Here is a 22,927-nt window from a genome sequence, read left to right as displayed (position 1 = left end):
TGAAACTCCCAAGTAATTGTTAGCACGTAGAGATTACATGTGAGGCTAACTTTATATTTTTAGTTTCATTTGTGAGCCTCATGTGCTAACAATTAATGAAGTTAACGAAATTTTTAATTTTAGGTTTAATTCCTAACAGATTTCACCACAGATGCTTAAATTATAATTTTTTTTAATCTTCCAATTACAATATCACAACGAGAACTTATAATCCGATTAGACCTAAATAATACGACCTAAGATTAAGTTTAAGCTTTAATGATTAAATCGCATGCTGGAAGATTGAGAGAGAATAAATGGAGATACCATCCTTCCTCTAAACTATGTTTCTCAATTACTACTTTAACCCCTTTATTCGCATTTTCTTGGATTAAAAAATCAAAAGCACGAGATTCCTTTCACACCGAAATTTCCCCGAAGGAGATGTGAAAACACATAAAGCATAATTTCCCTTTTCCCTTTTGTCCTTTTGCATTGACTCATTGACTTGGTATCGATCAAACCAATTTGTAGATCTACTTGAGTATCTCTGTACTTACAATTCTCTTAGTCTTAGCTGCTCGATCATCGCTGACCAGGTGCGATCGATTAATGGCTGCTGCTTCTTCGTCTGGCCTTGGTTGGAAATACGAAGTGTTCATCAATTTCAGAGGGGATGACACTCGCAAGGGCTTCGTCAGCCATCTCTACAACGCTCTGGTTAAGAAACCAATCAACGCCTTCATGGATGCCGAAAAGCTCAGAAAAGGCGACGACCTTTCCGAGCTCCTGACAGCGATTCGAGAGTCAAGGCTTTCGATTGTAGTTTTCTCTCAAGACTATGCCTCTTCCACTTGGTGCTTGAAAGAACTCGTGCAAATCTTGGAATGCAAGGATACCAATAACCAGATTGTACTCCCCATTTTCTATGAAGTTGATCCGTCTGACGTTCGTAAACTCAAGAGAAAATTCGAGGAAGCTTTTGCTCAGCACGATCGTGATTCTAACGCTGAAATGGAAGAGGTTCAGGGCTGGAGATCCGCTCTTACAACTGCCACCAGTTTATCCGGCTGGGATTCGCGAAAATATGAGTAAATTCTAATTTGTTTTAGTTTCCTATTAATTTTTGGGATTTTTTGTAACGTTTAATGGTAATTTGATAAATATTTAGTTTTTAGTTTTAATTTCTATTTTTTTGAAAACTGTCAGATGAAAAAGACCCATTAATTATTATTTGGTGGTGTTATTATATTGTTTTTTTTAATTTGACAGGAATGATGTGGTGCTTATTGAGGAAATTGTAGAAGATGTTTATAGGAAATTGATCGACATCTCATCAACATCAAGCGAAGATAATGGCTTGGTTGACATGGATTCTCACATGCATGAAATGCTTTCATTATTATATCCTCCCGGAGGTGAAACGAATAATGTTCGAGTTGTTGGAATATGGGGTATGGGTGGTTTAGGCAAAACAACCATCGTTAGAGCTGTTTATAATAAAATCGCTGGTCGATTTGAAGCTTCTTGCTTTCTTGAAAATTTCAAGGAAGGTTTCATGAAGCATGGCAAACTACATATGCAGGCACAACTTCTATTGAGTATCTCAGACAACAAGGTGGGGAGTTCTCACATATCGAGTAAAGGTTTTCAGGTGATGTTAAAAAGCCTTGGTCAGAGAAAAGTTCTTATTGTTGTTGATGATGTGGATAAATTAGAACAAATTGAAGCTTTACTTGAAGAGCCACATTCCTTTGGTGGTGGAAGCAGAATTATTATAACAACTAGAGATTCACAATTACTAAGCATAGCTGATGTGATATATAATCCCAAGATTCTGAGTGATTCTGGAGCTCTAAAACTCTTTAGGCAGCACGCCTTCGGAAAAAACCAACCCACCAGAGATTATGATGATCTCTCCAATCGTGTCGTAAAATATGCTCAAGGTCTGCCTTTAGCACTCAAAGTTTTGGGGGCTTTTCTTCGTAAAAAAACTATACGCGTGTGGGAAGATGAGTTAGAAAAAATAAGGAAAATCCCGCAAAGGGGAATTCATGATGTGCTTAAAACAAGCTTCGATGGACTAGATGACACAGAGAAGGACATCTTTCTAGATATTGCATGTTTCCTTAAAGGGATGAATAAAGACCAAGCAATTGAAATTCTGGACGGCTGTGGTTTCCATCCTCATACAGGAATAAGAGTTCTAATTGATCGAGCTCTCATTACTATCTCATGGAAGGAGGAACTGGAGATGCATGATTCATTAGAGGAAATGGGTCGGGAAATTGTCCGCCAAGAATCTTTCAAAGATCCTGGGAGACGAAGTAGGTTGTGGAGTTATGAAGATGTTCGTCAGGTGCTAACTGAAAATACGGTGAGAAATCTTATTCTTATGCAATTGTTAGTAGAAAGGTTCAACTATTGATCAAAATCAATTTCTTAGGCTCGTTTGATAACCATTTTTGTTTTCAATTTTTAGTTATCATTGTTTTAATAATGAAAATTGAAAACAATTAAACAGAAAATGAAATGATTATCAGACGGCTTCTTAAGAAACAAGCATTAATTTCATAATCAAAACTAAGGTTCTCTATATTTTCCTTTACTTTGATTTGCACAGGCTACAAAAACAATTGAAAGCATAATTGTGGATTTCTCGTACTCAGACTGGCCATGCTTAAATGCTGAAGCTTTTGTTAGAATGACTCAACTAAGACTTCTCAAGATCAGTCCAGGCTTCGTTTTTAAAGATGAGTACTTCAAACAACACCTGTTTGGGTCCTTAAAGTTGCTCAACCTGAGGTATCTCTCCTGGCTTGGTTTCCCTCTCAAGTCTTTGCCATCCAACTTTCAATTCGAAAATCTTGTTGAACTTGACATGCGAAATAGTCTCATTGACCGACTTTGGGAAGGAACCCAGGTATGTACAATAATTTACATGTATTTGTTTCTTTTAAATGTTTGGGCTTTGAGTGAGATGTCTTATTAAGTAATGCATGTTTTCCTGAATGTTTTAACAGAAGCAAGAAAAGTTGAAATTCATCAATTTAAGTTGTTGTCGATACCTTAAGGAAACCCCTGACTTCACAAATGTGCCAAATCTTGAGAGGCTAATTCTTCAAAGTTGTGTAAGTTTAGTTGAGGTTCACCCGTCTATTTCGACTCTTACAAAGCTTGTTTTATTGAATTTGAATGGATGCCATGAACTTAAGATTCTACCCAGCAAAATTCGTATGAGATCTCTCAAAACCTTTAGTATTTCTGGCTGCTTCAGTCTTGAGATGTTTCCAGAGATTTCAGAAGGTATGGATGAGTTAGAAATCCTTAATTTATCCTGTTCAAAAATTAAAGAACTGCCCCTGTCAATTAATAATCTCACGGGGTTGAGTCATTTCAGCCTAGATGATTGCAAGGAACTTAAGAGTCTTCCAAGCTGCATTCATATGAAATGTCTGAAAACCTTTGATCTTAATGGTTGCTGGAGTCTTGAGATGTTTCCATCGATTTCAGAAGGGATTGAGGGGTTAGAAAGGCTTGATTTACCACACTCAAAAATTAAAGAACTGTCCCCGTCAATTAATAATCTTACGAGGTTGAGTCATTTGAATCTACAAGATTGCAAGGAACTTAAGAGTCTTCCAAGCAGCATTCGTATGAAATCTCTCAAAACCCTTAATCTTTGTGGTTGCTGGAGTCTTGAGTTCTTTCCAGAGATTTCAGAAGTGATTGAGGGGTTACAAATTCTTCATTTATCCGGGTCAAAAATTAAGGAACTGCCCTCGTCAATTAATAATCTCACGGGATTGATTCATTTGAATCTAGAAAATTGTAAGGAACTTAAGAGTCTTCCAAGCAGCATTTGTCAGCTCAAGTCCCTTGCCTCTCTCTTTCTTTCCGGTTGTACAAAATTTGAGTTGTTTCCAAGCATTGAAGAAAATATGGAAGGATTAAGAAGTCTTTTCTTGGATGGAACATTTATTAAAGAGCTTTCCCCCTGGATTGAACGGCTTATGGGGCTTCGGTATTTAAGTCTGAGAAACTGCAAAAGCATTGTACATCTTCCCGACACACGCTGTAATTTGGCACACCTTATCATATGTACATAGCTCTGTCTTGGCCCTTGTCCCTCTCCACCCCAACCCCCAATTTCTAGGTAATCAAAATTCAAACCCTATTTTTGATTCGGAATTAAAATTCGAAATTTGGGAAATTTTATTATCTGAATAAAGAAATACTTTTCAGGGGTTTTGGGTACTCTGTTTGAAGCAATCAATCGGACACTACGCCGCGTTGCGGCAGCTTTGGTGGAATTGGCGTGGTCAGACGGCTAGCCACGGCCGCATATTTTGAAATCCCAAGAGGTGGCATTTTCCAAGGAGAGGTGCATAACTCCACCGCCGGATTCTTCTGATTTGTGCTTGTGCAGAAACTGTGAAGATATTCGTATGTCAATTCCCGTTGCTAACTTGCGAATGCCACCGGTGCTCCTCCAATTTGGGTGAAGGGTACTTTGCATTTCCTTTTATCTTAACGTTTGTATATCTGCAAATTACAGTGGGTGAACGCTCTGAATTTGTTTAAATGACTATTTTTTTGGTATGAATCATTCAGCAAAATCTGCATTCATCAGTAAAACCATGGTATTCATGTTGGGAACCAGAACAAAAATGCAATACTGCAATTGACTCAAGCAAACTGGGAGAATAACTTAATTATTGAATAGAAACGTTGGCTATTATATAGCCTTACATAGTTAACGAAACCCTAAAAAACAGCCCACTATCCACACTAACGGAAAGTGGTAACATGCACGAGGAAATAGTCTACGTAGAACAAGTCTTCCTACATAATAGGAACTTATTGAAAAACAAAACAATCCTAAGTGATAGAGTCCTACAACGAAAAGGACAATCAAACTTATCAATCCCTCCCTTAAACTTACTGTCATCAAATAGTTAGTTTATACTAACAATCTCACAAACCCCCAGCATATTTCGAAGTTTTTGGAAAGCATCAACCTTTAACGGCTTGGTCATTATGTCTGCCACCTGATCCTCGCTCCCACAGTGAATCAAAGCAATCGAACCCTCCTTTGTGAGATTCCTCAAAAAGTGATATCTCACGTCAATATGTTTACTGCGACCATGCATCACCGGATTCTTTGACAGCTTAATGGTTGAACTGTTATCACATCTAATTAGAGTACACGCCTCATTGTTGTACTCAAGCTCCTTCAGCACCCTCTTCATCCATATTGCTTGACATGCACACACTGCAGCTGCTACAAATTCTGCTTCTGTAGTAGACAGTGTAACAATAGGCTGCTTCTTTGAACTCCATGTCACAGCACCCGAACTTAGCAAGAACACATAACCACTGGTGCTCTTCATATCCTCCACATCTCCTCCTAACCCTGTGTGTCTTCACTGCTCTCACCCACATTTCTTTCTTCTCTAGCCCCACTGCCATTTTCATCTTTATTTTCACTCACCCTTTCTTCTCCCTCACTGTTTTCTTCATTTTCTCCCCATTCTAAATCTAACATGATATGTCCCTCATAACTCACATCCCAATCCCACTGTTTTTCTTCCTTAAAAAAAACATCCCTGCTCACAACAATTTTCTTGGCTATAGGATCAAACAATCTATATCCCTTGGACTCCTCACTAACTCCCAATAAAACACAAGGAAAACTTTTATCATCTAATTTACCTCGCTTGACATCTGGAACGTGAACATGTGCTAAGCTTCCAAAGACATGGAAATGCTCGACTGAGGGTTTTACTCCACTCCAAGCCTCTTGTGGAGTGATATCCTTCATTGATAATGTGGGACATCTATTCAGAACATAGATAGTCCAGTTCACCGCCTCTGGCCAGAACGTTTTTGGGAGCTTCTTATCAGACAACATAGAACGAACCATATTCATGACAGTTCGATTTTTCCTTTTAGCCACTCCGTTTTGTTGCAGCGTGTAGGCAGTGGTTAACTACCTCTTGATTCCATTTTCTTTGCAAAAATTAGTGAATTCAGTTGAGGTGAATTCACCCCCTCTATCTGTCCGTAGACACTTGACACTTAGCCCTTTCTCCCTTTTCCACCATTCTTTTGAAAAACTGGAAGCAATGCAGTGCCTCACTCTTTGCTGTCAACAAGTACACCCATGTTTTACGACTAAAATCATCAATAAAACATAAAATATACCTCCTTCCACTATTTGATATGGGAGAGATGGGCCCACAGATGTCTGCATGAATGAGCTCCAAAGGCTGACTTGCTCTCCACGTACTTCTTGTTGGCATGTCATTACGATGCTGTTTACCTTGAATGCAGTCTGTGCATGTGATATTTGAGGTTTGAAGCTGAGGAAGTCCACAAACCATCCTCTTCTGTTGCAACGTTCTCAATCCCTTGTAGCTTAGGTGACCATATCTTCGATGCCAAAGATAAACGGGATCTTGCGAGCTTGTGTGAAGACACCTTTCTGGTGGGGCACTTGTAGAGACTGGAGTCTGAGCTAGCAGTATAAACATCCTGTTCTTACTCATCTTAGTCTGAATAATCAGACCCTTAGTCGGATGATATATTTTGCAGGCTCCTTCTTTAATTAATATAGCCAAGCCCCTTTCTTGAAGTTGTCCTATGCTCAAGAGATTGTTTTTGAGTTTTGGAACATAGTACACCTCATTGACAACATGATTGATTCCATTTAAAAACAGCGAGACACTTCCCTTGCCAACCACATTCATCCTACTGTTGTTCCCCAATTTAACTGAATGAACAAAGCTTTCATCTAGGTTTGTGAAGATATCCCGATCGCCACACATATGGTTGGAACATCCGGAGTCAAGAAACCAAGCATCAGTCCGTTCATGTACCTTAACATATGACATCAACAGCATATCTTCTTCATTCACTTCTGCATAATTAGCTTCCTTATCCCATTTAGGACATTCATACTGGAAGTGCCCAAGATTATGACACTTGTAGCATTCCACCGTATCCTTGTTGAACGCCTCTTGGCCTCCTCTTCCACGTCCTCGTCCTCTATAGTTACTTCTTCCACGCCCTTGTCCTCTATGATTGTTGAAACCTCCCTCAGTTTTGGCATCAGTTGTTGCCTTCAGAGCTTGCTCCACACTGCTACTTCTGTGAAACTTTTGCTCATGTACAGTGAGCGAGCTTTGAAGCTCATCAATGGTAATTGCATCCAAGTCCCTAGATTCCTCAATCGAACAAACTATATAATTAAATGTCCGTGAGAGACCGCATGATTTTTTCACAGATCGTGACGTCAGTCATAGGCTCCCCATACACTCTCATCTTGTTTGCAACTGTCATCACTCTAGCAAAATAGTTAGTGATCGTTTCACTAACCTTCATCTCAAGTGTCTCAAAGTCTCTCCGTAGGGCTTGAAGAGTTGAGCGCTTCACTCGTGCATTCCCTTCATATTTCGTCTTCATGGAATCCCAGATCTTTTTGGAGGTGTCCTTTTCCAACATCGTCTCTAGGATGCTCCTATCAATTGCCTGGAAAAGATAGTTTTTGGCTTTGAGATCCTTGAGTTTCACTGCATCAAGCTCTTTCTGTCGTGCTTCTGATATAGGTTGCGCCCCCTTTGCTGGTTCTTCATAACCAGTTTCAATCAAACTCCAATACTCCTTGCTGCAAAGGAAATTTTCCATGAGCATGCTCCAATGGTCATAATGACCATCAAAACGTGGAATGGAAGGCTGCACGAAGCTTCCTTCAGAAGTCATTTTTCCTCTCTCTCTCTTGTGTTTGAAGTCACTCAAAAGCTGCAGCTTTCCGGTCCTCAGGCCCCAGTGAGGGGCTCTGATACCAGTTTGTTGGGAACCAGAACAAAAATACCAAGAGCAATACTGCAACTGACTCAAGCAAACTGGGAGAATAACTTAATTATTGAATAGAAACGTTGGCTATTATATAGCCTTACATAGTTAACGAAACCCTAAAAAACAGCCCACTATCCACACTAACGGAAAGTGGTAACGTGCACGAGGAAATAGTCTACGTAGAACTAGTCTTCCTACATAATAGGAACTTATTGAAAAACAAAACAATCCTAAGTGATAGAGTCCTACAACGAAAAGGACAATCAAACTTATCAATTCAATACAACGAACAAGAGCTGCTATGCAACCTTTTAAGTTCTACAGAAAATTGCATAGGTGATATCCGTCTTGCCTTAACAAGTACAATGGAGAAGTTACAACTCAAACTGTTAAAGTTTTCCACCAATCTTTGTGCACCATTGATGGTGATGCCAGTTTTAGTTGCATGCCCACATAAAATCTGCCAAAAATATACATATGTCAAGATTTTAACTCCCTTTGTGCACCATTTATTCCGCTAACGAGTTTGATCTTTAAGTTTCTTTTGTTGGAAAAATTTGATCTTGAAGTCTGGCACACATGCTTTTGCAGGGAAGAAGTATGAGATTGGATCGTCTGGAGAAATTGAGTGCTGCTTATTTTCCAGATTCAGACGAAAGATGGGTACTTCCTGGATTTGAGATGTGAAGGACTAATAGGAGTCGTGTTTGTTAGTGCAATTTCTGTACGGTTTGAGATGTGAAGGACTAATGAGATTGCTCTGATGGGGAGTGTTCCCCGTAACTGATTCGTGAGTAAAATACTGGACGCCTGATTAGTGAAAAGTCTTACTTTCATAGCTCCTTCCAATTTTTTCAATATATTGGTCCCACTAAGTTGATTATTTCAAATTTTGAATGTATAGCTCACTATTTGGTGCCCCCTGATCTGAAGTTTTCAGGTTCTGTTGAAATTTCCTTTCTTGAAACTAACTATTGTGTAAATTGATGAACATCCATCGGATACATTTTAAATTAGGCTCTAATGTGCTTCAAACTCAATTGAACTTGGTTACTGGCTTTTCTTGATCTTAACCAGGTGATCCATGGTTCTTAAATTCTCCAGAAGAATCGCTGGAATTCGTCTTTGCAGATGAAGGTTTCGATGTATGGGTAGGAAATGTGTGTCAAACACATTGGAGTCGGTCACATCTTTTGTCAGAAAAGAATAAGATTTATGCTTTACTGTAGGATTTTTGGGATTGGAGTTGGCAGGAATTGGCTAGATTTGATGTCAGAAATGATACGCTGCATATATTCGACAAGCAGCTGCGAAGTCTTTGTTGTTGGACATTCGCAGGTCTTTAGACTCTTTACACCTCTTCATCTACTTCAAATCTCCTTCCCTTGCTGCTACCTTTGGTGTTTACTCCATGTATTCATGTTATTAGGGAACAATCATGTCTTTAGCTGCTCTCACCCAGCCGGATATAGCTGAAGAAGTGGTTGAAGCCGCCGCTCTTTTCTGCCTAATATCATACTTGGAAGCATATCACTTCAGAATTTATCTTCTGTACATTATATGCAGCGAATGGGTTGTCACCCTTTTGGATTCAATATGTGATGGCTATGTTGACTGCTTGGAGTGGTTGTATTTGATTTTGCTTTTGATTGTCGAGGTTTCGGTACTATGTTCTCCTGTTGTATGTTTTTTTTGTTTTCAGAGTAATATAATATGGGCGTGAGGGCCTAGCCCCCCAGCTTCGACTGGGTTCCAGCCCTCTTTAAATATTTCTTTTTAATTTATGTTGTTGTACTGGAAAAGGGCACATTATTCGCTCCAAGCACCGAAAAATTCAGGACCGGCACTAGTCTAATATCCTAGTGGAGAAGCGTTTGAGTTCTATTCATGCGTTCCGAGTTCGAAATTCCCCCTCTTGTGATGTAGTAGTTTCAAAGTCTCCTTAATATATATGTATGTATGTATTGGAAAAGGGCACATTATTCGCTCCAGGCACCAAAAAATTCAGGACCGGCACTAGTCTAATATCCTAGTGGAGAAGCGTTTGGGTTCTATTCATGTGTTCCGAGTTCGAAATTCCCCCTCTTGTAATGTAGTAGTTTCAAAGTCTCCTTAGTATGTATGTATGTATGTATGTAGTTTCAAAGTCTCCTTAGTATGTGTGTGTGTGTGGGCGTGCAAAGAATTTGTCTAATTTTGAACGTGTAAGAAATGAAAATGGTTAACTGAGTCACTCATTAAAAGTATTAATTCCACACTTGATCATCTTATATATGAATGAGAATGTATCATTTTTATATATTTTTTTTATTATGAACAATATTTTACACTAATATATACATTAAAGAGAGGGAAAAATGTTCAAACTCGAAACATAATGAGTTAAAAAATAAACCTCATCATCAGAACAATTCATCACTTGCAATTCATAATGTTTGCATGAGGCAAGTAACCCTCTCAACAATGGCGGCTCTGGAGGAGGACAAAGTATTCGATCACACAAAACCTTGATATCTCAAAGACAATCACCGCACCTAAGGCCATCTCCAACCGACCCAACCAAAGGGCTATAGGGCTAAAAATAGCTCGGAATGACACGAAAACCGTCTTCAAGCGAAAGCTAGGCTAAAGGGCTTGTGGCCCCATCTGGCCAAAACCCCCAAATCAAGCCAACGGACTGGCCATTTCCAATCAGCCAGTCAGCCCTCCAGCAGCAGAATGTCAAGCTTGACTTTATGGTAGGTGCAACAATACCACGTTTTTTTTCGTTATTGTAGCAAGTGGCACTCAAAATATGTCAAAAAACCTTATTTTAATACGGTAGTTTAATGTAATTAACCATATTAATTCAATTAAAATAATAAATTATTGAGGGGATTATGTTTTGTCTATGGCCCTTTGGCCCTCTCGGTTGGAGATGCGTTTTTTGTCGAAAGGCTATCTTTGACCCATGGCTCTTTGGCTCCCTCGGTTAGGGATAATATAAAATATGTCCTGCATTGTTTATTAAAATATAATTTCTTACAGAATTATAGAGCTAAACATGATATTTTAGATCTAATTCGATTAGAGATGGCCTAACCATATGCTTCCGACGTTTATCCTCCTATAATAAAATTTTAAATCTGAAAAACAAGGGAAAAAAAAAATGAGAGAAGAATCAGCCACTTCCCTCCATTTTTTTTTGCCGGTCGGTCCTTCAGTTGGAGTTGAAGTTGGGAATAGGAGGCACATCGTATAAAGATTTTATAGTAAATATGCATCTGCCATTGCAGTTGAGGTATGGCACTATCTTGACATGAAGCTAAATAATGTTAATACTATATTGTTACCAGTTTGGTTTATTGATCTCATATACTTTCAAACTGCAGTCAAGTTGATCCCATAGTGGCGTCGTTCTCTGGAGGAGCAGTCGGAGTGATCTCAGCATTGATGGTAGTTGAAATAAACAATGTGAAACAGCAGGAGCATAAGCGATGCAAATATTGTCTTGGAACTGGTGTGATAATGTCCTATGTTTCTCACTTTTAGTCATATGTACTGTAGCTTTAAATATATACGATGGAAAGATGTTTGGATTGGTTTCGTATGTCAACTACCCAGTGTATTTGATACTTATGCAGGATATCTTGCTTGTGCTCGTTGCTCCAGCACTGGAACCCTTGTTCTTACCGAACCAGTTTCAACAGTTGATGGCGGAAACCAGCCCCTTTCACTGCCAAAAACTGAAAGATGTTCAAATTGCTCAGGAGCGGGAAAGGTTAGACATATAATTATGGCCGTTGAATTGAATGTTTACTGCATACTAAATTCCTCTTCTTGCCTGCCGCTTAGATGCACTTGTTTCATCATATACATTGAGGAATAGCTGATTCACATGTTTGGTGACTGTTGTGTTTGTCCAGCACGTGAAAGACATTTCGGAAGAAAAATAATTGACTGGAAATGGAGTTTAAGATAATTTAGTAGCAAATTTTTGAGAGGTGACTTCCAAATGGTAAATATCTAACATTGCATCTGCAAATGTGGCAGGTAATGTGCCCGACATGCCTTTGCACGGGAATGGCGATGGCAAGTGAACACGACCCTCGGATCGACCCCTTTGATTAGAAGCGCAACGCCATCGTTAGTCGTTCCCTTACCACTTACAATCTTCCCTCTCTCTCTCTCTCTCTCTCTCTCTCTCTCTCTCTCTCTCTCTCTCTCTCTTGATGCAAATGCAATACGTACATCCTTTCATAAGTCGTGACATGAACAAGGAACTTCTGTGTATATCAACTGTTCAAGAATTTGACCAGACATCTGAATGCGATTCAAATATTTCCTTTCCTTCAAATTTGTTTTAAAAAATTGAAGAATCGACTTCTTCCGAGGGATCGCCTTTGAATCAAAACTGCTTTGTTGCTCGTCCCAACAGTTAACGAGGGAATTGTTATTAGCATTCACAAAAGTTAGAACACCACCAAAATCAAAATTTTGGAGAAAACGTTGGCAAAAGTGGTAACACACATATATATGTGTGTTGCCACTTATTTATATAAACATAAACATAACATGAACATGCCAACTCTGCCAAGATTTATGGTGGTGAAACCAAACCACAACAGCAAATACTTTCGCCACACACGACGGAAATCTTGATGGTACGCCAGCTCCGGGGTTTCTCAATTTCACCGGAGAGAAGGCTGGGAGCCATTACGCCAAGTTCGAAATGGAGATGGCAAAGAGTAACGGGAATGAAGGACTAGTCCGCATCAGATGCTGTTACAACGATAGAGGTGGAGCTCTCGCATACAAAAACGAGTAGTACACTGAAGTACTCCCAACATTTCGTCGGTATTTTAAGTTTGGTAGGTCAACGGCAACATCCAAGCCGGCTTTCCTGTAATCGCAGATGATGGAAAGGTCAAGAGAGGGTTTACAGGAGCATTCAAGTTTGGAGAAACTGAGACAATACTGAGTAATGCACAGGAGGCTGCGTGCAAGGTTGTTCCGACACCCTTAGTTGCTGGGAAATAATTACCATCAACATGGATGATGGCGTTTACACTGGTATCAATACCTTCGACATGAAGTTCGACACCAACGAAGAAATGTCTTCTCATCCAATGCTCAGCGCTGTATTCTCGGAATTTCACAATATAGTTAAATGGGTACATTATTCTTCAGAAAATTTACATATTTTGTGTGTTTTATTACCAATCCTACATTCGATACCATTGAATTTACTGGTAAAAATACATTTCTGTAACGATCCTCCGATGGTAGACCTTCATCTTTCTTCTTCAACCACTTTCTTCACGGAATTGCTGATGTCACCCAATGCCCAAGCTACCGATATGTGAGGGCGCGGATCCTGTGATCACCAACACCCCATTAAGTGATTTAGTTTTTTGAGCAATGATTAGTATTCAGACACAATCATTTGCTCCAATATATTGTCATATATTCAGTAAGTAATTTCAAGTTTGAAAAGCACGAAAAAGCTAACCTTGTAAAATTCAGGAAGATTGTGAAGCTTATACACCTCATTCACAGCTTGAATCTGCTTTGTTATCTGAAATCAATGGAAGTTGAAATATTTCAGACTTGTAGACAATGAAAGCTGATTCAACCGTGCAGTAATACGAAAACAGGAATGCTTCTAGTAACCACGTTTCACTCCTCCAGGATGTCAGGGTGGTATGATGGGCCGCAAGGGGCGTGGAGGGTACGAGTGGTGTTGCAAGTCACGAGCAGAGTTGTTGGGTGGGTGGGTCATTGTTGGGATGTCGCGGATCTGTTTCACGTTTTAAATCCCATCGTTCCTAGTCTAGTTGAGACAGTCTACACCAATCATTAGACAAAAAACCTAACCTATCCAGTTCAATCCTAACCTAACTAGTATGAAATACCAATTCCAATCTTGTCCGGCCTGCCAAACGTGCCCTAAGTTTCATAGGCTTATACTCACATGACAGGATTAGGAACATGATTTACGCCAGGACAACACATGTTAAAACCATGACCATATCATGCATTAGTTTTCGTTTGTGTTTTTCATGTTACAAGTGCATCAAAGACCAAACATCTAAGCTAATAAGCAAGCAAGATATCAATATTTCAAAATCCCATGACTTTCCGCAAGTACTTACTAAATCTTAAGCCCATATAACAACTGAAAACATTTAGAATTGCACCAAGAGAGAAAGCTAGCAATCATACCTCAGCTAACCCAGCAGCAATGACTTCGATCGACACAAAGGTCCGGGTCTGATCATCGTTAACAAAAGCCTCCCACTTGCTAAAATCAATCCAATACCTGTTTCACAATAACAAAATGTGTTAAACCGAAAATGGACGAAAAGTTTGCAGGCTTACAGAATTATGTTAAATAACAGAACTAAATTCACGCAATGCAGACAAGAGAATGTAAATGTAACCATACCGCCTCTGAATCTGAAGCTTCTGCCGCAGCATTGTCACCAAGGAATCAATCTGCTGCACCCGAATCGGAACAGTTCTTCCGAGACTTATATGGAACTCTCTGCCTAAAGCAACCTGTTCAAGCTTACGCTCGTCCTTACGCAGAACGTCGAGCGGGACGTCAACGTCAACGGCATGGAGACCAGGCACCAGAGAAGCTAGCTTGTTCAAAAACAAGGCCATCTCTTTCCTCGGTGCTGGTGGTATATGAACTGGAACCACACAATTAAACAAGCAAAAACTAAGTGCAAAGCGATGGCATTTGCTAATAGAGCTGAAAAATTCGAGAATTTTGATTACCTGGGATATATACATGTACTGCGTAGTTCCCTTCCACGTGAGCAAAGTTCCGAACTCTGCTCGGCTGGGCGCTTGGGGAGAAGTCCAGAAATCCTTCAGAGGCAAAACACCAAACACTTGGTGGGCAACTCGGAAAAAGCCATCACAACAGAAGGCTAAAAGATAGAAAATTGATGGGAATCAGAGGTTACCGAAGGAATTGGGGCTGTCGAGAAGTGACAGAGGAGGTGGAGGCAGCGCAGTGGTCGGTTCTTGAGAGTTTTTGAGCTCCGAAGGTGGTGGTGGAGGTGGAGCCGGCGACTCGGAGCCTGAGTCCGACGACGAGTCTCCGTACGAGGCAATCAGGGCCTCCATTTCTCTCTCGCGCTAGCGAACCAGTATGTTTAACTTGGGTAACTAGAAGTAGAAGAACTAGAAGACAGGAGATAATGGGCCTGTCAATTGGGCCCACTAGGCCCAGGCCCAAGGATTTCGAACAGCTCGATTAGGAGGGAAAAAAACCGAAGGAAAAAGGGACACATTTGGTCTTCTTCGCTCCTTCTTCTTTCTAGGGTTGCCTGGTCAGGCCGTCAGGCCAAATCCTCCGTCGGAGTCTTCAAAGCAATGTCCAAAGAAAACGTTCAGACGTACGGCGGAGTGCTCACGGCGGAACAAAGAAACCGCATCTCTCGGAATTTCAGAGCCGTCAAGGCCCTCATTGATCGCAAACGCCCCCGCAACGACGCCGTTTCACCTGATCATCACCTCCCTCGTACCAAGTAAGTCGTTCAGGAATCAAAGATTTCATCTTCTCATTATTTTTTTGGTACTCGGCTGTTTTCTTGCTTCAATTTAAGTCAATTCAATTGTGTTTTTAAAATTCCAGAATTTGTGGCGGAAATGGAAGCCAAACGCCAGCTCAGCTCAATAGAGTTCAAAGAACTCCTCTTGCCGAGCTACCGATGAACACACCGCCTCCAATTTCCGCAAGCCGGTACAATTCAGCGCGTGGTGAATATGGCAGTGCTTCGTGTGCCGGGAGCTTAAGCATTAGCCGGATTGAATCAAGCGTGTCAAAATCGGATTCTTTCACAACTCCAATCGGACAACCGCATTTTCCGACTTCATTCAGTTCTTTCTCTGCATGTGGAATTCTTGGCGATGATGATTTCGATGAGAGTATTTTGCAGGAAATTGACGCTTTAATCGAGCAGAAACCGAGTGTGGACATTCAGCGTGATGATATTGGGAGTTGTGGTAGTGATGTTAGTGCCGCATCAGCGCCACCTTTGAGTAGTGAAAACCAAACAGATTCTGTTAACCATGGATTGCCTAACATGCCGGATGAGTATTCGAAGTATTTGCTATCTCTCAATGAAAGGCAGCGCGAGGCAGCTTGCAGCGATATTTCAGTACCTTTGATGAATTTTGCCGGCCCTGGAAGTGGAAAGACTTCAACGATGGTTGGGCGCGTTCTAATGCTGCTCAATGAGGTCTTGCCACTTTCCCTCCAACTTTTTCTTTAATGTCTGTTTATCTACATTTCCTGTTTATGATCGAAATCTTATTTGTTTTCTTTTGTGTTCTTAGGGCATTAGCGCGTCGAACATTCTAGCAATGACTTTCACTACAGCAGCAGCTTCCGAGATGAGAGATCGAATTGGAGCCGTGACTAGGAAACCAACGGCAAAACTACTTACAATCAGCACATTTCATTCATTTTCGTTGCAACTTTGCCGATCACATGCTGAGAAGTAAGCTATAGATTCACCTCCCTTGATTTTGAACGGCATACAATCGTGCAATGCTTTGGACTACCACGACTTAATTAGCTACTCTGTGAAGCTGCTAAGTGATTTTCCTGAAGGTCTGTATCATCTAAGTATATTTAGTTGATTCATCTCATTTAACAAGGAAAGCTAAATGTTGATACATGGTGTCTGTTAACTAGTGTTGAAGGAGTGCCAGGAGTTATGGAAAGCTATTGTAATAGATGAGTTTCAAGACACAAGTGCTATGCAATATAGTCTTTTGCGGATTCTCTCATCTCATAACCATATAACCATTGTTGGTGATGATGATCAGGTATGTTGTTGATTTATTAATGGAAGTTCAATTTTATTGCTCTCTCTCTCTCTCTCTCTCAGCTCATTCTAATCAAGCCCTTAGCTGTTCTGCATTAAATACTGTATATCCTGCTGCAGTCCATTTTCAGTTTCAATGGGGCAGACATTTCTGGTTTTGAGTCTTTTCGTAAAGATTTTTCAAATTACAAAGAGGTACGATTCGCACTTGACTGCTATGTTATCTTATGTCATTCACAGTGTCTTTTTTATTATATATAGAGCAAATATATTGTATAACTACAGTTTATCTTATGGAGTCTGTGAGATTTGACATAACTTTATGGTTCAGATTAGGCTTAATAAAAACTATCGGTCCACACGCTATATTGTGGAAGCTGCATCTTCTGTTATAAAAAACAATAAGAAGTGATGCCAATTAAAGAATGTTGACACCGACAATTCTTCTGGGTCTAAGGTACTGAATCTTTCCTTGCTCCAACAAGTACATTTGATGTCATTTTCAGTCCTTTTAGTTAGTGACACTTCAAAATGGTTTTACTGGCAAAATGTAGGTAATTATCAAGGAAAGTCACAATGAGGATGCACAATGCGCCCTTGTTGTAGACAAGATCCTGGAGACTGCATCTAAACGGTCAGAAGCAGGGGCTCCTATGGAAGCATAGCAATCCTTTACCAGAGGCTGGTCAAACTTACTTTCCCTAGTACTAATGTGAATGAGGTGAATCATATAAGACATTTTTGACATATTTTCTTTTGTATTTTATACTATCAGGAAAAGTCTTCCAGTTCCAGACAGCCTTGCGTGAAAGGAAAATACCATTTAATGTTCATGGAGTGGCCGTTTATAGGAAGAAGGTAGTTAGCATTTGTCCAGATTATGAAAACCTATCTTCTCAGATTTATCCATCTAATTTTGCTAATATTGTTTTGCATAAGGTGGTTTTTGCTATGTAGAACTCAAGTTAGAAAGAATGCACACAAGAACTGTAATAGACTTAAGCTTTTCGCCTTTTCCACCTGAATTTTGGCATCACTGGTCCTTTTCATTGTTTTTTGTACTTGCTTTTTCATTGCCTTTTGGCCAGCTATTCTATCTAAGATTTTGCTACATATGGTTTTAGTACACTCTGATAATGTTTGTTGATGTAGCACTTTTCTTATGGCAGGTAGTTAGAGCCATTATTGCTATGATTAAAACGACTTTGCCTGGTTGTGATGATGGATCATATAGGCAAGTCTTGAAGGCTTTATTTCCTTTTGAGAAAGAGGAAAAGAAGAAGGTATACGTTCGATGACAATGATGAATGAGCATCATATTTAATGTTCTTTTCAGCATTACAGTTGTATGTTCTTGCTATCCATCTAATCTTCTTTTTTACACACTCAACCTTTAGGCTCACATCTCTGGAAATCACACTCTCTCTCTCTCTTCAGGTGATCGATTATATCGACAAAATTTTGACTCATAGAAAATGCAGCTTCATATCAGCTGCTTGTGACATCTTTAGTGCAAAAATTTGTGGTACCTTGAAGAGGTCTGTATAACAAAGATGTTTGAACATACATTTTTGCATGGTTAACTCAAAATATACTCATGTTTCATTCTTATTTGGTATTACAAGTGTTTAAAATCTGTTGGATATGTATTGATTGGTCTCTTTACTTGATAATAGGACTCAGCTTACCCAAGGACGCAAGGTGCTGTTAACATTAGAGATGCTTTCAAAACTTGTTCTCAGGGTAAATATATTTGGTATAGTGTAGCACCTCTTACTGCTTATTGGCATGATGTACTAGTAGTAGTTTGCGAATCTCAACAGATAAAAAGGATATAGCTTCAAGTGAGATTCTGTTTCCTTGGTGATTTTTTTAGTTTTATTGGACAGTTATATACTTTATGCCTTCTTGTTATTAGAAGGAAGAGTATTTTTTGCTCCCATGCATTATTCTTGATTCATCAATGTTAATCCAAAATGTTATATTCTTTGTTAGATCTTTGTTTCCAAAGAGATATAGTTTGTTCCATGGAATCTGTCTTTATGTAGTTTTGAATCTATATGGTAGTCTCACTTATCAATGCACACAGGAACAATTGATTTCAGCTGTCATAACCTCAGTTGCGTATATGGTACCACAGGTTTGTCTTCCATTTCTCCACTGTTGAATGTTGATATGGCATTTTTTAATCAAATTGCCTTTAATCATATTTGTCGATGAGGATCACCATTCCATAACATTTTCTTTGTTTCATGCTTATATTCAATGTTTCTTATTTAATTTCTCGTTTGACTTTCAATTTTTAGAAGTACCTTCTTGGGCAACGTGCGGTCGTGGATGTAGATGGAGGAAAACTGCTGAATGAAGACAATGACATGAGATCTGTAAGTTATGATGATTGTCATTTATACAATAAGCTTAAAAGACCCACTATTTGAAAAACCCTTTTTTCAGTCAACAAGGTTTTAAATGAATAATTGCTCTATTTTATTTAGTTAATCAATTGCTGTCACTTAAATCTTGTTGCGATGTGATTATTCTCATTGCAGGTTCTTCAGTACCTACTGGACGACGTATCTGATTTCTTATCAACTCATTTTGTTGCGGGAGAAGGGGAGAGAGAAGTCATAGCAGAAGAAAAAGGCTGTGTTAATTTACTCAAAGCTTTCATCGACTACATATCTGAGCGGGAGAGTGAAACTTTTCGCTCCCGAAGACATGACAACCAAAGTTCTGTCACTTTGACTACCATTCATCAGGTTCTAGATCTTTTTGATATTCTGCTTATCCAAACCAAAGCGATGATTTCCCTATTTGTCTTCCTTCAGAGTTCTACAAAACATTCTTACTTTCTTTCTTTTTCACTCTCTTGCAGTCAAAAGGTTTAGAGTGGGATATAGTTTTCATAATTAAGGTATTTGCCTTAACAGTGGCTGTAATAGTTTTCTAGTTGTTATTCTGTTCCACTATATTCATGATGATATTAACCTCTTCAAAGTCATCTTAGCTTGCTTTAACGCTCATGCCAATAACACAGGTAAATGAATCTGAGATTCCGTTGTTGCATGAATTCAATGGCATTGCAAAAGAGAATTGGACCTTCATTGAGGTGTGTGGTAAATTGTTCAACATTTCTCAGTTATATGCAGAGCTTTGAAGTGTTTTACTCAATAATCCCATTCTTTTTTCTTTTGGTCAATAACTCAATAATCCCACTCTAATCATAGGAGGAAAGACGCCTTTTGTATGTTGCAATGACTCGTGCTCGAAAAAAGCTTTTCATTCTTTATGTAACAACGGATTCCAGTTGGCAGGTTCGTTTTAGCTTGAATTCCTGTCCTTATTTGTTATTATTGCTCTGACTGAGAAGGTGACTCCTTCAGATGCTTCAACCTTCGCGATTTCTGAAAGAAATTCCAAATCATCTACGAGATGTTCAGGTGTGTTTTACTGTTCATTATCCTCAGTTGTTCTGCTGTTTAGTCAAACTACAAATAATGAAGAATCTAAAGTGTTTCGAATCATATTAAGTGTGGCGTGGATGAATGAAATTTTTGTTTTGTAGGCTGACGTAAGTACAGAACGCTTGCAATCAAAGCACCATGACACTTCAAAAGAGACTACTCCATCGACAGACAATCCCAAACCAAACCTCCTACCTTCTGAAGTTGTTATGGTGCAAAATGATCTCCATCATAGTAAATTTGACGATGCCTCTGCAGAATTGATGGATTTGGGGAGGAAAACCATGTAAATGGTTTCTTAAAAAGGTTTTGCTTCCAATTGTGATGGGTATACTATTATAGTTAGCATTTTTGGTTGGTTATATTCATGACTAACTTTATTCTTCTGTCACTGTGCAATAGATTCAGTGTGGATGAGAGATCGATTATCTCACATTTATTTAATGACTGGGCTAAGAAGCAAGCATTTCAAGATCCTAAGAGATTACTTGACAAGGTGAATTGGATTTATATATAGTCAAAGCAGTACTCAGTTAAGGCAGTAGAACTTATTTCATTTATGACGTGTAGTTGTGAGTTGTGACGCAGTCTCGACTCTTGAGATATCAAAGCTTAACAATATCTTTAGGATTATGCCTGTCTGAGGCCGGGGTATTGTTTTGTTTTTGTTTGAGAGATAAGAATCATACTATTTTGCCTTTAGACTTTTTACTTTGGATTGGAGGCAATGTGAATGGCGATGCTTAATGTTCTAACTACTACTTATATTTTCTGTTGTACTGTTACAGGTCGGTTTTGTAATAGATGAACGCATACGAGCCAAGAACTTCAAACATAAGGTCATAAATTTAGTCCTTTAACTTCCAATTCAATAATTGTTCTACCCCTATTTTTTAACATGCCTCACCACATGAAGAAGTTGTCGGTGTTTGAATACTTGTGTTTGGGTGTGATGCATCTACGTTTTTATATCACTGATTGACTCTATGTAACTCTCAGGACGGTTTGCGCTCACTCAAATCTTGCTTGAAGGATGAAGACGCATTTCATTATGCCCAATATGTAAGTATCTTGGTACTTTCCAGTTTGTGCTCTGAAATTTTCTGAAACTAAAAACAAAAGAATCATGGGATTTAGGATCTTGAATAGGCGAGCCTTCTTTTGTTTCCGTTAACATCTGTCGTAATATGCAACTACAGGTACTTTATTTCAATAGGTTTGTGCACATAATTGGTATAATATGCTAGCCAGCTCGACATCAACGTTATATTTCCTTGTAACAGGTTTTGAGATGGCAGAAAATACCTGCAGATCAACGTGCTCATTTGATGAGGGAAAAACAGGTTAGGTTTAAGACGGTTCCCCTTGTCATACTTTGGTTGTTTTCGGTAGCAAACTATTGCTTTGTGTTCGAGAACCATTTGCCTTAACGCAGTCTCAACGTGGGACGTTTGATACATCAAATCTAGAACTTTCGTCGATGGAATACTGAGGCGTTTATATCTGTATTTTTTTCAATCGTTGTCCGTAAATTATGTCAATTTGTCATGGGTTTAAATCCATTACATATATTTATGCTTTCAGGAGCATTTCCAGAAGTTAAGGATCGAGAACTCAATGGGTTCATCCGAACCAACACCAACACAGGTACACAAGACTCAAGCATTTGATTACCTTACTCCTTTCCTTGTGCACACATTGGTATCTAGGATGGTCAGGAGACCCAGTAATTTGTTTGTCATGCTGTGAATTACCAGATTTCTTATCTGCAAAGCTTGGGCTGCACCGTGGCTCCTACGTCGCGCCTCCATGCGTCTCGTTTGATCGAGCAGTACAAGTCGTTATGATTAAAGATCGCCATTGTGATACATGTCGAAAGACGATCATTTTGTAAACCTTTCTGCATGAATATTAAGGCCTTAATTAGATTACTCCAACTATAAGATTATGAACTTTTGTGCTACCAACAACATTGTTCCTTTCTTCCTACAGTCTGTAAGATTGTAGGATTGGCTCGAAATTTTGCGCACCCACCAGGTTTTCATTTGCAGTATCAAACGACAGTATCGATTGCGGTTGGCAAAGATGCCGATTTATAGAGCAAACACCATTATAAACTACAGAGAACAGAAGGACGAATTACCGCACGTTCTCCGGTGCAATGCTGAAAACTGCAGTGTTGTACGTGCTGCACATCGCGACAATACAAATTTGAAGCTCCAACTGCAAAGGGAAATTGCTGGTGAGGACATTGATCATGTAAAGTGAAACAAAAAATCCAATCGTGTTGGAAGCCACAAAGTAGAGAAACAAAGTGTGGTTAGAACACATGATGGACTTCCCTGCTGAGTGTGGTCGTTCATTGCTCCCACTGCCAGTCCCATTCTTGTTTGATCCAGTGCTGTCCTGCCAAATGCCGCCCGGAGGGCTGAGTCCGGCTGGAAAGGTGGTGGTGGGATTGGAGTTTGCGGGAATTGGCTCGATTTGATCTATCAGAAATGATGCGCTGCAGATATTCGACAACAAGCCCCGAAGTCTTTGTTGTTGGACATTCACATGTCGTACACCTCTTCATCTACTTCACATCTCCTTCCCTTGCTGCTACTTTTGGTGTCTACTCAATTTATTCATAGTAATGTTATATATACCATGTTTTTGTACCACATTTTCATATCACTTTAGATGTCATTTGATGTGGATAGTCATATCATTTGAATTAATCAGATTTTTAAATTTAGTTCATTATTCAATAAACTAATAATTAAAAAAAACTAGTTAATTAAATGATGATTATGG

General features: G+C 39.3%; 3 protein-coding genes and 1 pseudogene across 6 annotated transcripts; 3 read left to right on the top strand and 1 right to left on the bottom strand.

Moving 5' to 3' along the window:
• The first annotated feature begins 567 nt into the window (after positions 1–567).
• Positions 568–9,622, top strand: LOC137733677 (disease resistance protein RPV1-like). Of its 4 annotated transcripts, none has more exons than XR_011068512.1 (8): positions 568–1,070; positions 1,252–2,356; positions 2,603–2,902; positions 3,003–4,135; positions 4,225–4,487; positions 8,431–8,629; positions 8,917–9,177; positions 9,269–9,622. XR_011068512.1 is itself a non-coding variant. In XM_068472836.1 (5 exons), exons 1-4 carry the CDS (start codon positions 592–594, stop codon positions 4,086–4,088), a joined length of 2,970 nt encoding a protein of 989 aa, XP_068328937.1. In that variant the 5' UTR covers positions 568–591; the 3' UTR covers positions 4,089–4,135; positions 4,225–4,581. The 4 variants fall into 4 exon arrangements, 1 of the variants encoding a protein (XP_068328937.1); XR_011068511.1 differs by having other exon boundaries at positions 8,744–9,177; XR_011068510.1 differs by having other exon boundaries at positions 8,431–9,177.
• On the top strand, positions 9,278–12,057 carry LOC137734492 (protein ORANGE, chloroplastic-like). Its single transcript, XM_068473746.1, has 5 exons — positions 9,278–9,502; positions 11,043–11,119; positions 11,211–11,338; positions 11,463–11,599; positions 11,872–12,057. The coding sequence occupies exons 1-5, from the start codon at positions 9,278–9,280 to the stop codon at positions 11,947–11,949; spliced, it is 645 nt and encodes a 214-aa protein (XP_068329847.1). The 3' UTR covers positions 11,950–12,057.
• Positions 12,058–12,960: 903 nt separating this feature from the next.
• Positions 12,961–14,964, bottom strand: LOC137735678 (uncharacterized). Its single transcript, XM_068475125.1, has 6 exons — positions 14,796–14,964; positions 14,605–14,697; positions 14,267–14,516; positions 14,044–14,140; positions 13,331–13,396; positions 12,961–13,195 (listed from the first exon to the last, which is right to left on the bottom strand). Exons 1-6 carry the CDS (start codon positions 14,956–14,958, stop codon positions 13,112–13,114), a joined length of 753 nt encoding a protein of 250 aa, XP_068331226.1. The 5' UTR covers positions 14,959–14,964; the 3' UTR covers positions 12,961–13,111.
• Positions 14,965–15,207: 243 nt separating this feature from the next.
• On the top strand, positions 15,208–22,164 carry LOC137734491 (ATP-dependent DNA helicase SRS2-like protein At4g25120; annotated as a pseudogene).
• The last annotated feature ends 763 nt before the right edge of the window (positions 22,165–22,927 follow it).

This window comes from Pyrus communis, chromosome 5, assembly GCF_963583255.1.
Source record: "Pyrus communis chromosome 5, drPyrComm1.1, whole genome shotgun sequence".
NCBI classification, from domain to species: domain Eukaryota; kingdom Viridiplantae; phylum Streptophyta; class Magnoliopsida; order Rosales; family Rosaceae; genus Pyrus; species Pyrus communis.
Note: the sequence above shows the minus strand (reverse complement) of the source record. Positions and strands in the feature narration are given on the sequence as shown.

What these genes read in the sequence shown, in the direction of transcription:
- LOC137735678 (XM_068475125.1), bottom strand. Translation starts at nt 14,958, where the DNA reads ATGGAGGCCCTGATTGCCTCGTACGGAGACTCGTCGTCGGACTCAGGC. An exon ending in AGTACATGTATATATCCCAG is followed by an intron (nt 14,517 to 14,604) that starts GTAATCAAAATT and finishes GTGTGGTTCCAG; the next exon opens with TTCATATACCACCAGCACCG. An exon ending in ATCTTCCTGAATTTTACAAG is followed by an intron (nt 13,196 to 13,330) that starts GTTAGCTTTTTC and finishes TGGTGATCACAG; the next exon opens with GATCCGCGCCCTCACATATC.
- LOC137734492 (XM_068473746.1), top strand. Translation starts at nt 9,278, where the DNA reads ATGTCTTTAGCTGCTCTCACCCAGCCGGATATAGCTGAAGAAGTGGTT. An exon ending in TTTTGATTGTCGAGGTTTCG is followed by an intron (nt 9,503 to 11,042) that starts GTACTATGTTCT and finishes TCGGTCCTTCAG; the next exon opens with TTGGAGTTGAAGTTGGGAAT. An exon ending in ATTGCTCAGGAGCGGGAAAG is followed by an intron (nt 11,600 to 11,871) that starts GTTAGACATATA and finishes CAAATGTGGCAG; the next exon opens with GTAATGTGCCCGACATGCCT.
- LOC137733677 (XM_068472836.1), top strand. Translation starts at nt 592, where the DNA reads ATGGCTGCTGCTTCTTCGTCTGGCCTTGGTTGGAAATACGAAGTGTTC. An exon ending in TGGGATTCGCGAAAATATGA is followed by an intron (nt 1,071 to 1,251) that starts GTAAATTCTAAT and finishes TTAATTTGACAG; the next exon opens with GAATGATGTGGTGCTTATTG. An exon ending in GACTTTGGGAAGGAACCCAG is followed by an intron (nt 2,903 to 3,002) that starts GTATGTACAATA and finishes ATGTTTTAACAG; the next exon opens with AAGCAAGAAAAGTTGAAATT.